The sequence below is a fragment of the Pimephales promelas genome, chromosome 24 (genome assembly GCF_988280905.1).
Source record: "Pimephales promelas chromosome 24, fPimPro1.hap1.1, whole genome shotgun sequence".
NCBI lineage: Eukaryota > Metazoa > Chordata > Actinopteri > Cypriniformes > Leuciscidae > Pimephales > Pimephales promelas.
In genome coordinates this window covers 2,479,008-2,492,355 of record NC_142792.1, presented here as the reverse complement: position 1 = coordinate 2,492,355, position 13,348 = coordinate 2,479,008, and the positions used below count along the sequence as shown (strand labels likewise).

General features: G+C 38.0%; 1 protein-coding gene across 4 annotated transcripts in view; it reads right to left on the bottom strand.

Annotated features, from left to right (window-relative positions):
- Positions 1-13,348, bottom strand: part of pde3a (phosphodiesterase 3A, cGMP-inhibited) — an 86,515-nt gene that overhangs the window by 37,876 nt on the left and 35,291 nt on the right. For 3 of the 4 annotated variants that reach the window (XM_039660675.2, XM_039660673.2, XM_039660674.2), the window contains exon 2: positions 5,970-6,020. In XM_039660675.2, the coding sequence (XP_039516609.2) occupies positions 5,970-6,020 (51 nt within the window). Of the gene's footprint in view, positions 1-5,969; positions 6,021-6,126; positions 6,146-13,348 lie in introns of those variants that run through there. The other variant, XM_039660677.2, reaches the window with a different exon arrangement.

Genomic DNA, 13,348 nt, shown 5'->3' with positions numbered 1-13,348 from the left:
CATGTCATCCAAGATGTCCATGTCTTTCTTTCTTCAGTTGAAAAGAAATTAAGATTTTTGATGAAAACATTCCAGGATTTTGAACCATATAATGGACTTCAATGGGGACCAAACGGTCCAAGATCCAAAAGACAGTTTCAGTGCAAACTGTTCAAAGGGCTTTAAACGATTCCAGACGATGAATAAGGGTCTTATCAAGTGAAACGATCGCTCATTTAAAAAAAAAAATTACAAAGTTTAAGTTTTATAAGCTCAAATGGTCGCCTTGCTCTGTTCTGTGATGGGCGTTCGTGACTCTCCTGTTCGAATTCGTTCATCAAAATGAACTAATCTTTTTTTTCGTGTCATTTGGTTCATTCAACGAACGAAATGAACGAGTTGACTCTGGAAAGGATTTGTTCATTTTGATGAACGATTTCGAATAGGAGAGTCACGAACACGCATCACACCCTAACAGAGCAAGGCGCGCATTTGAGCTTATAAAACTTAAACTTTGGTTTTTTTTCCTTAAATGAGTGATCGTTTCGCTTGATAAGACTCTTATTCATCATCTGGAATCGTTTAAAGCCCTTTGAACAGTTTGTAGTTTGCACTGAAACTCTCAGTTGGATCTTGAACCGTTTGGTCCCCATTGAAGTCCATTATATGGAGAAAAATCCTGGAATGTTTTCATCAAAAACCTTAATTTCTTTTCAACTGAAGAAAGAAAGACATGGACATCTTGGATGACATTGGGGTGAGTAAATTATCAACAAAAGTTTTTTTTTTTTTTAAAGTGAACTACTCCTTTAATATAAATAAATATAACACAAATCATCAACCAACCCAGATCTTTAACCACCAGCTCCACATCTCTGCACCACCGCCTGAACGTAAGGATATTGCAGACTTGGCCGGTGGAATATATTTATGTTTGAGCGTGGAAATAAGTTTTAAACATGAGAAGTGACACAAAACAAGTGTGACATACAGTCGTAGCTCTTTAGCACCACACCGACTGTGTTTCGGCATTGCTCTCACCCCACGACGCCAGTTTCAACAGCCAACGTGTCACAACGGCATCATAAAAATTACAGCACGACTAAATTGTGAATGAACTGAGCAGCCTGAGGACCTCACAGCACAGGAATGTTAATGGCTGCTTGTGGAAAGAGCTCTTAGATCCAGCATTTAAAGGCTTCTTCACTCCACAATACTGAACTGGAGGAATCACATCGCTCTGACACTCTCAGCCATGTGCAAGAGCCGAGTGTTTATAAAGCTCTGTTTGGTGCATGGACTGCCCTAACTAGACTACAAACCACGTCAATTGGGCACTGTTGAAAAATGAGGTGGTTTTTATATGGGGTTACTTGAGATTCTTGGTGTGGCGTCCCACAAATTCCAGGAGCTCAACTCTAGTTCTGTGACGTCTGACTGCGGTGATGTTGGATGCGGACGTCTTTATTCTTGACTCAATGTTACCGAAGGTAATGATCTGAATCCAATGAGCTTCCAGCTTTGAACCAAAATGTTGTATTTGATCTTGTTCCATTTTTTCTTCTCTCCGTTCAAATGTAAAAAACTTGATTTTTTGTCATCGTAGCTAATACACACGCCAACCCCGGTTGTTGTATGAGGGGAGTTGGCTGGGAAGGTGATCGAGATGAAGATATATCCATAAGTGGACTAGTGATTTACACAACCTCTGTTCTTCCTTGACATGCCACAAATCTCCTTCTCCACACACACACACACACACACGGCGTGATTCACAGGAAAAGATGACAGTAAAATACATCCTTGTGATGCCTAAGAAAACAAAGAGACCCTGAGGATCCCTTTGGATTATGAGAGAGAAGAAAAGCTTGAAATAAACATTTCATTAAAAAAAAAAAAAAAAAAATCAAATATCTGTACGACGGTTTTGATATTGTAAAACTATAAAACACACACACATACATATATATATATATATATATATAAAATATAAAAAATATCAGCTACAAAACCTTCATTTAAATTAAGTTGAATATATAAAATAACTTAAACTAAGTAAACAAATACTAAAAACTAAATAGACATTAAAACTTAAAAAACTAAAACTAATAAAGACACGCTTTTTTAAAATATAAAAACAACACAAAACAAGATTACTAAAAATGTAAATAAAATAAATATGCATATCAATGATATTTCTATTTATATACAATTATATATATCCTTTTTTTAAAGTGCACTACATAGTCAACAATTTGAACACATCTACCCCTTTTAATTCTGAATATCTTTCATATTTAAGAATAATAGTATCACAGCTTTGAAATATCACAAATAGAAATATTGGAATTATGCCGTTTCCAAAAAAAAAAAAAAAAAAAAAAAAGTTGTGTTATGAAACAGATGTAAGCAGAATGTAATTTTTGTCCCAAAAATAGGGCTATAATAAAACTAATATATAATATAATATAATATAATATAATATAATATAATATAATATAATATAATATAATATAATATAATATAATATAATATAATATAATATAATATAATATAATATAATATAATATAATATAATATTTGATTTGAGATCTTTATTTTGAACATGTAAATAATAAATAAAAATACAATTATTAATCAATGAAACAAGGAATATTAATTAAAAGAAACAAAACAAAAATGAACAACAAGGTAAAAAAAAAAAATCCAAACTTTCCAATACTTGAAGAAGAAAAAAAAAAAAAACAACCCTCTATTTACATGTGCAAAAAGGAGTAGGAAGAAGTAAAACTTATTTACTCCTAATATAATACCAAGATTTTCTTTCTTCCTTTTTTTTTGATTGCGTCAAAATACGTTCATTTGTGAGAAAAGTTTGTTCATGCAAATGAGCAGTGATGCAATGTGGTGGCTACTAATGAGTGTGAAGGTAGTTGAGCACTAACACCAACACTTGGGAGACCCAGTGCACCCTGGGAAGGTTTGAGGAAGAGCAATGTCTCCTGAGGACCACACTCACACTTCTTCACTTTCTCTCCTCTCATCAATGTCACAAGTTCAGATATCAGCCGTGTTTGCACTACTCCACACCTTTATAAGGTATTGTAAACTGGAGATGGCTGCTTTCCACAGATCAATAAGAGGAAAACAGGGAGAAATCACACACACGAACGACTGCACTTTGAAATGCTGTGGGTGAACGAGAACTTTGAAGTGCTAATCAGTGTTTCATGCAGCAAATAAGATACAGAGACAAAAGAAAACCACGTCCCTTAATTGACAAATGATAAAACCACTCGGTAATTAGAAAAGAGAGCAAGCTGTTAGCGCGCACACACACACACACAAATATGTATGAACACCATGTGTGCCTGAATAAGACTGTGAAGCAGAAAGAGCAGCATCGATCCTCAGGGGGAGTATATCCTTCAGATAAGACGGCTTAGACACTGAACACACACACACACACACACACTCATATTTGCCACTAAGCCCTGAAACGCAGACACTAGTTATTCAAGCTTGATTGTTGCACCACAGACAGGCGTGTAAAGAACATTTTGCATTCTCCGAGTTCCCACATGGAGAGCTATATTTTAAACAATATCATCATGATCATCTCTTCTCTGATGACGGGGGCGGGGCAACCTGTCACTCACATGAGATCAGCCAATAGCAAACCTCAACCATCGAATCAATTCCCCATGGACAAAATCAAGCCCCGGCCTAATTTGTTCTTGCTCGAGAAGCCGTTTCACTATAGGGAATAGGCAAGAAAAGATGATATAGATATTACCACTTCATGATGACATTTAGGTCAACTACTACTTATACTAACTAGACACTATGTACTGAACCGTAGAGTAAAATCATTTTATACAGTTATTTTGTCATTCAGCATCAGAGCCTGTTAGCTCCTCCCCCTCAACAGTAGAGTCTGTTAGCCCCTCCCCCTAAACATCGGAGTCTGTTAGCCCCTCCCCCTTAACATCAGTCTGTTAGTCCCTCAACCTCAACAGCAGAGTCTGTTAGCCCCTCCCCCTCAACATCAGTCTGTTAGCCCCTCCCCCTAAACAGCAGATTCTGTTAGCTCCTCCCCCTCAACATCAGTCTGTTAGCTCCTCCCCTCAACATTAGAGTCTGTTAGCCCCCCTCAACATCAGTCTGTTAGCCCCTCCCCTAAACATCAGAGTCTCTTAGCTCCTCCCCTCAACATCAGAGTCTCTTAGCTCCTCCCCCTCAACATCAGAGTCTGTTAGCTCCTCCCCCTCCACCATAAAGTGCACTTTTTCTTTTTTTTAAATTTCAGTGTGAACAAACCACTACCACTATTTATACTACAAAACGGCGCATAAGTACATGAATGGGGATGTGTTTCTCTCTCTCTCTAATACACACACACACACACACACACACTAACAAATTGCAAATCACTCACAAAGAACAATGATTACACACACAAGTGTTCTTTCCTCATGTGGATTGTTCCTGCTATCAGCTCACAGCCTTACGGTTGTCTCAAGGCCCAGTGCATTGTGGGAGGTTGGCCCAACACGCTCTGACAGCTCTGTTGTAAGACATGCTGACTGACAACTGTTTTCTAAGCTCATGTAAGCCCTGATGTGTATTATATGTCTCTATCAGCACTGTAATAGCTGTAGCTCATCTCTGGCTGTGTAGGTTTATCACAGCAGCTTTTGATGCAAACAACAGACCTCCGTTCACACGCGACCCCGGATGAAATCACCGTCCTCTGATGGGCTGCACCGCAATGCCAACGTCTCGAGTGACCCGACAGAAAGAAAAAAAAGAGTTTCCTTTCTGTCAGAGGCAAAGGCATAAATAGGTGGAGGTTACACTACTGGGAATGAAAGAAACACCAAGGGACAAACGCAGGGGCACAGAGTACAGAAACACGTCAGTAAAGACGTCAACACTACTCCCTGTTCTCACCCAGCCGTGAAGAGAACTAGATAAAATGTGCAAACACATTAGCATATGTGCGCGCACACACACACACACACACACTAGGGACTTCCTGAATAAAATGTAAAAAAAGTGTAAAAGCACAAACTCAGTAAATCTAAAACACAAACACACATCCAAAATAATCATTCTGGGTCATATGTCAACAAATGTCTTAATCTATAAGATAAAATATTATCCATTACATATTTTGGTAACTCAAAACAAAAGGACATTCATGAGCCGCCAAATATAGATTGACCATTGATGTACCTTTTATCCTTGTACATCATCCTCCATGAAGTGACATCATTTTGCTGGGAAAACATACTTTAATGGGGAAGCATGAACTCCTTTCAATTACACAAGCAAATCACAAAGTTGCAAAGTTCAAAAGGAACTGTAGGAACAGGACAGACTCTCTTCTTGCCAAGTGTAAAGTCGTCACTGATGATGTTTAAAAAACATCATATCCCGGGTTACAACCAGGAGGTCAGATAGGGGTCACCACCTCACATATTCATTTACACTGCGGTCATAATGATTAATCAGAGATCTAGCAACAAAACAAACAACTCATAACTCACATTTCACCACCAAATCACAAGATTAGAACCGATATTTTGCACACAAAAAAGCGTCACATTGTTTTCATGACAATTAAGCACAAATTAACCTCCGATTTTCATTAAAGAGCTTTGTAATATGCTCGTGATTTACTTTAAGCAACATGCTTTCAATACAATTTTCATTTTTTTATTAACTTAAATAAGTGAGACTAAAAGGTATTACTATGATGAATAAATTAAAATTTCAAATTAAACTAACGAGGAAGAACGCAAAAAAGCATGCTTAATTGTTTTGAAAATAGTGTCGCAAGGCAAATAAAACCTTAATGACTTTATTTTCTTTAAGTAAAAATAATTTTCTATAACTCTGATTTTGCAGTGAAGTGTAGCTCAGAGATGTTCTTACAGGTTTCATCAGGTTCAGATCCTTCCACACACACACACACACACACTGACCTGAGATCCTCGGGCACCTCTTTTGTGGTCCCATTCTTGCTGTGGGAGCATCTGTGGACAGACACACAGGATGTTTTGAGTCACACACACAGAACGATGCAGCACATATTCCATTCACCATTCACTATTCAGCATCTAGTGAGGCTACACGCTCTACCTCGCTCACTAAAAATACAGCAAACAGAGAGAGAAAGAGAAAGAGCGAGGGAGAGAGAATGAGAGAGAGATCAGGGCCTCCAGGGATGCCTCTCTCTCTCTCTCTCCCCCCTCCCTCTCGCACACTTTCCATTTTGTTCAGTGACACACGCTCATAATTCAATTTCACAGTCAGGCTGCCTTTACTCTGTGCTCTTCGCCTCTTAACAGCTCCTCAAAGGCTGTAAACTTTACACACTCTAATTAACAGACAGTAGGAGGTTTCCGCAGGCGGCAAAAAACAGGCCTCGTTGACTCGAGTCGCAAAAAAGTGTTGCCCACAATTGAATAGAAACACCAGAGGACGGAAAGCAGGGGAGCGAGGGACGCCCCCTCTCAATAGCCTCAGGACTCAAGCCTGGGAAACTAGACTTTTATAAATAAAATGCAGCTATTTGGATGAATATTTATCTTTGGTTTGAGTGAAGGGGAAGCCAAACAAATGGCATTCTGGCTGGGTTTATTGTATACAGCGAGACAGGCTGTAAATCAGGGTACTTGCTCCGGCCACCCTCAATCCCGCCAGCTCCCTGGTACACGATGTGACCTGGCACTGCATGTAAACACCACGACATAGCAGAACTACAGGAGTATTCACAGCTGGAGGACGTCCTAATAACTACAAATAGACTTTCCAACGATGGGCGAAAAGGTCATGGAAAACTCAAAAATAGTTCACATTTGACATATTCTGTCAGCGACGGAATATATTTTGCAGTCCCTATTATGCCTTTTCGATATTCTGACATGTAGTGTGTCATATACAGATGTGGTTTATGAATGTAAAAGATACAGATGTACAGATAAATGGAGTTTTTGTCTCCCAAATGACAGAACTGATTCTGAACTGCTGAAACTGAACAGTCTTCCTGCTCGAACCCAATAGGGTTTGGAACTAATATGCATGATGCCAGTCTATGTCTTCATTGGCTGCCCATGAATAACGTCTACTTTGACCCTCAATCAATCTTTGCCCAATCAGAGCAGAGTAGACCAATCACAACAGAACACTGGGCCATCTGACCAATCAGAGCAGAGCAGACCAATCATAACAGACTGGGTCATCTGACCAATCAGAGCAGAGTAGACCAATCATAACAGACTGGGTCATCTGACCAATCAGAGCGGACTAGACCAATCACAACAGACTGGGTCATCTGACCAATCAGAGCAGAGTAGACCAATCACAATAGACTGGGTCATCTGACCAATCAGAGCAGAGCAGACCAATCACAATAGACTGGGTCATCTGACCAATCAGAGCAGAGTAGACCAATCACAACAGACTGGGTCATCTGACCAATCAGAGCAGAGCAGACCAATCACAATAGACTGGGTCATCTGACCAATCAGAGCAGAGCAGACCAATCACAATAGACTGGGTCATCTGACCAATCAGAGCAGAGTCGACCAATCACACAACAGACCGAGCCATCTGACCAATCAGAGCAGAGCAGAGCAGACCAATCACAATAGACTGGGTCATCTGACCAATCAGAGCAGAGCAGAGCAGACCAATCACAATAGACTGGGTCATCTGACCAATCAGAGCAGAGTAGACCAATCACAACAGACTGGGTCATCTGACCAATCAGAGCAGAGTAGACCAATCACAACAGACTGGGTCATCTGACCAATCAGAGCAGAGCAGACCAATCACAATAGACTGGGTCATCTGACCAATCAGAGCAGAGCAGACCAATCACAATAGACTGGGTCATCTGACCAATCAGAGCAGAGTAGACCAATCACACAACAGACCGAGCCATCTGACCAATCAGAGCAGAGCAGAGCAGACCAATCACAACAGACTGGGTCATCTGACCAATCAGAGCAGAGTAGACCAATCACACAACAGACCGAGCCATCTGACCAATCAGAGCAGAGCAGAGTAGACCAATCACAACAGACTGGGTCATCTGACCGGCCTTCTTCTGCATGTAAACGTGTTGTAGGAGACCAACGAGACAAAATTTAAAATAAACTTTAAAATGAATCTCTCTTCTTTGTGCATATGAAGTAAATACCACGATACGTGAATATGACACTCATTCAGTACCATGATACCGGCACTGTACTTTTAGCAAGTTTTCTTTCTGTCTTTCACATAACAGCATGATATTATGACAGGCTGTAAATGGTTCTGTCGTTAACTCAGTGTCAATCAGAGGAATCTCGGCCGGGTTACATAATGTTACGTAAAGGCTCTTTGGCCGAGCCGTGTCCTCAACCGAGGTTTTAGGAGACCAACGGCTGTCATTCATGACATTGCCATCATGCATTCATTCATTACTGTGATCATTTGCTAGTAAAGAAGTCCTTTCACAGGCTCTTAAGAGCACAATCCTGTTTCTATTCATACATAAATAATAAAGATGATTCACAAACAAACTGCTCCTTTGAGCAAGTTCTTTTCATTTGGTTTGGCATTACAACTACAAGGCTGTATATTGAAACCACGAGACATGAACAATTATAAAAAACAGGAACCCTTTTATATTCCGTATAGAACCTTTTCTTAACGGTGTATCAGTTTTTATATGAAATAAACGTCAGTAAAGGCATTCAGCTGCTATATTAATAACAGATCCTGACGTAGATCCAACCTGTCAAAATCATTCAACTATTCATAAAACACAGGAGAATGGGTTAAGGAGAGATTTTCCAAGGCATTTCAAAGGCTTTCCATCTGACCGCAGCCAGCGCCGTCACTCAGATCAGCCTTTATTGAACTATTACTGTACTTGCCCTCCATTTAAAAGCAAGGGAAAGATATTCGCAAACACAAAACAGCACCTAAAATTGGTTTTAACAGCATCTTCACAAATATTTATCTTGCCTGATACAAAAGCGGCGCTCGCTAGAGAGGATTTCTCTAGGGACCGACACTAACGGGCCGTGTTAATGAGATTTCTCTTTATTCAGACGTCATTGTAGCGAGGACAGACAATAATCTGCCATTAATAACCGAGCTCTCCATTTTCTAAGCGAAAGGGCTGAATGGAGGAGAACTATTCGTGACAGAATGGCGCAGCTCTCAGAGGACTAAGTGACAGATGAGGCAATCCTCATAATAAGGCGCATGATGCAGCAGTGCTTTAATATTGCATGAACGAGCTGCAGCCGGCAGTCCCGCTAGCAGCAAAGAGCTCTCTCTCTTTCTCCATCTCTCTAGTGATGTTCAGATTCGGAACAACCCTTCTACTACTTCTGCAGTATGCATACTGTGCACAGTGTGTGTGTGTGTGTGTGTGTGTGTGAATTTTCTTTACGAATCGAATACTGCATAACTCTATAAAAAAATTGCCAAAATGTGAAATAGTATGCCCAAACAAGTACTGCATTTTTATTGCCTGCATCCCTTTTTGGGACTTCATTTTTATTCTACTTTCAGTTTTAAAAAGAAACAACATAAATAGACACAAAAACTATATAATAATAATGTATTTATTTAATATTTATTACTACTACTAGTAGTATAATAATTACTATTATTAATTATATAATGAGATTAATGAATTATACTGAATTAATAATATTTATTATGATTTTAAATACAAACTATGGGACACTAAAGTACCTTTTATTGGATTTTTTTTTTCTAAATGGTTTAAGAATAACCATAAATAGACCTAAAATAATCCAAAATAAAAGCTATATTATTATATTACATTTTAATAAAAATAACTATAAATTTAAATACAATTTGAATAAAAAATGTTTTCATTTAAAATAACCCAAAATAAATATTAAATCAATTTTACATATTAAATATATTTAATACAAATATAATTTAAATCATTTACATTGGTTTATAATTACAATATATATATATATATATATATATATATATATATATATATATATAACCCTAAAAAAGTAAAATTTATCTAAGTTGTATCACACATACTAAGACAAAACTGGACATTTCTTTTAAAAAAAGGTTGATGTGACAACAATATACCATGCAAGTATTATTTGAAAACTGCATATTACAAACTGTTCCTTCTTTGAACCAGTAGGCAGTATGCAGTATAGTATCCAGTATAGTATGCAGCATATGTAGCATATGCAGTAAAGTATGCAGCATATGCAGTCAGTATAGTATGCAGTATAGTATCCAGTATAGTATGCAGTACAGTATGCAGTAAGTATGGAGTAAAGTATGCAGTAAGCATTATTCTAGTATTCCATTCTTGAAACTCTGGCTGTTTTCTTCACGTGACCTCCCTCAGCTTGAGCCTAAAGCAGGACTTGAGACGCATCTCTCAGCCATTACGCCACTAATGCGCTTTTAATAATGTAGAGACTGTGGGTGAGCTGGAAATCACACAGGACTGAACGCAGCCCAGTGCTCGACTACTGCTCGCTTATTTCACAATGATTCATTCATATCCAGAGTCCTGCGCATTCACAGAGCTTACTCCACACACACTTGTGTTCTCTATCGCTTCATTTGAATACATGTACCGTAACTGAGCCATTTCTCATGCACTGCTTTCAGTTGTTTATGAGAAAGATAACAGGGGGGTAAATATGCTCTTTATTTGTGCATCTGTGTGCAGAGACTGTCAAGTGAATTATCATTACTGAATGATAGCCTCCAATCATTCCAAGCTCACGACACTTCTCGCTTGCATGTCATAACGGGTTAGATTAAGTGCAAATGATGCACGCTTTTAAGGCTGGATTTTTAGTCAATAGTGCTTGTTCACCCCCTCCCTCCCCTCCTCACTTTCACTTAATTGACTTTATTGACTGCTCTTCTTCTGACGGCCTGCAGGTGGCGCAGTGAATGGAATCCTGATGGCGCCAGCAGCGTTTCTGTGAGAGGAGTTACTGTGGAACATGAGAGAAAAACACTGCAGAGCTGCCAAAACACTTTAAAAGGAAAACAGAGAAAGGAAAGTGACATGCGGTATAGATATAAGACCGTTCTTACATCTGAATATATCATAATTCACTTTCAAACTAATCAGATATTACAGGCTGCAAAAATTATTTTCTAAACAAGTATTTGTGTCTCAATTTTCTGTAAAATATCTAAACTTCTTAAGATGCATTTACTTGAGAAGCAAATCTTGTTTACTGAAACAATTCGGCAAAATTAGGTATGTTTAAAAGAATAACAAATATCTGCCAATGGGATAAGAACAATAACACTTGTTTTCCGTTTGAATTGGGTTTATTTTTCTGACACCATTTGCATGTTTTTTTTCTTCTTTGAAGTATAAACTCACTTTACAAAATGTTTTAGTACACAATACTTAATACCTAAAGTAATTTCGCTGCTCAAGTAAAATAAATTAAAAAAAAGAATATTTAGATATTACTGCAAAACGAGTCCAAGAAAATAATTTTCTAGCGTGCATTGAATTAAACAGACAATTTTGAAGTAGAAAGACTGAAATTTTATTCTCTTTCATGTTTGTGTATCACTGTTTTACTATCATAATCTGACATATTTTAGAGAATAAAGGCTGATATTCAATTAGAAAATATGTAAGGGACGTGTATTATGAAAGTAAATCAGGCCATTTTTGATTTTATGGCTACTTTAATGAACATGAAATCAAATTTAATACAGCGGAGACATTTAAACTCAATTGATAAAGATACATCTTAAAGCAATCTTTAAGATGTTAATTCTTATTATTATGACATTGAGCAAACACAACGGCATTCGTCACTTGTCACAAGCATCACTTTGGTTTGTTTGATCTGTTGAGAAACAGCATAGATATTTGCATAGCCCATGCGAGTGATATGGATGCGGTCATACGGTGTGATAATGACTTTTCAGGATCTGTTCTGGGTCACTGGCCTGACTGGTGGTGGACATCCCTGTGCGCTTGTGAAAAGTGATTCTGTCCACACTAATATATCCTGGTCTAAAGACAAAAACAAGAGAGCTGGACAGGAAATGCTTGGCCTCCTCTGAGACCTCGACCTCTGACCCGACTCAGATCCAGTCCCAGAGGTTTGGTGGAGGGGTGTTGGGTGAAGGAACAAAGGACCCTGGAGAAGGAGTTTTAGGTTTCCAGAAACAGAGAGACAGAAGCACTGGCCAGACAAACCGTCACATCACCATCACAATACTGGAGCAATGAGCTTTAGCACAGCCTCTACATAATGCACAATACATCAAGTTCATAGATACAGTGAAATAAAGAACGATAAAACGATAGAACGATATATAGACGATAGATAGGTAGATAGAACAATAGATAGACAGACAGATGGATCAAGCGGTAGATAGAACGATAGATAGAACGATAGATAGATAGAACGATAGATAGATAGATAGATAGATAGATAGATAGATAGATAGATAGATAGATAGATGGATGGATGGGCAGATAGATGGGTAGATAGAACGATAGATACATAGATAGATCAAACAATATAACAATGAACAGATAGATCAAGCAGTAGATAGAATGATAGATAGATCAAATGATATAACAATAGATAGATAGATGACAGATAGATCAAGCGGTAGATAGAATGATAGATAGATAGATAGATAGATAGATAGATAGATAGACAGACAGACAGACAGACAGACAGACAGACAGATAGACAGACAGACAGATAGACAGACAGATAGACAGACTGACAGACAGACAGACAGATAGAATGATAGATAGATAGATAGATAGATAGATAGATAGATAGATAGATAGATAGATAGATAGATAGATAGATAGATAGATAGATAGATAGATAGATAGATAGATAGATGGATGGATGGGCAGATAGATGGGTAGATAGAACGATAGATACATAGATAGATCAAACAATATAACAATGAACAGATAGATCAAGCAGTAGATAGAATGATAGATAGATCAAATGATATAACAATAGATAGATAGATGACAGATAGATCAAGCGGTAGATAGAATGATAGATAGATAGATAGATAGATAGATAGATAGATAGATAGATAGATAGATAGATAGATAGACAGACAGACAGACAGACAGATAGACAGACAGATAGACAGACTGACAGACAGACAGACAGATAGAATGATAGATAGATAGATAGAATGATAGATAGATAGATCAAACGATGTAACAATAGATAGATAGATGGACAGATAGATCAAGCGGTAGATAGAATGATAGATCGATAGACAAACAGACAGACAGACAGACAGACAGACAGATAGATAGATA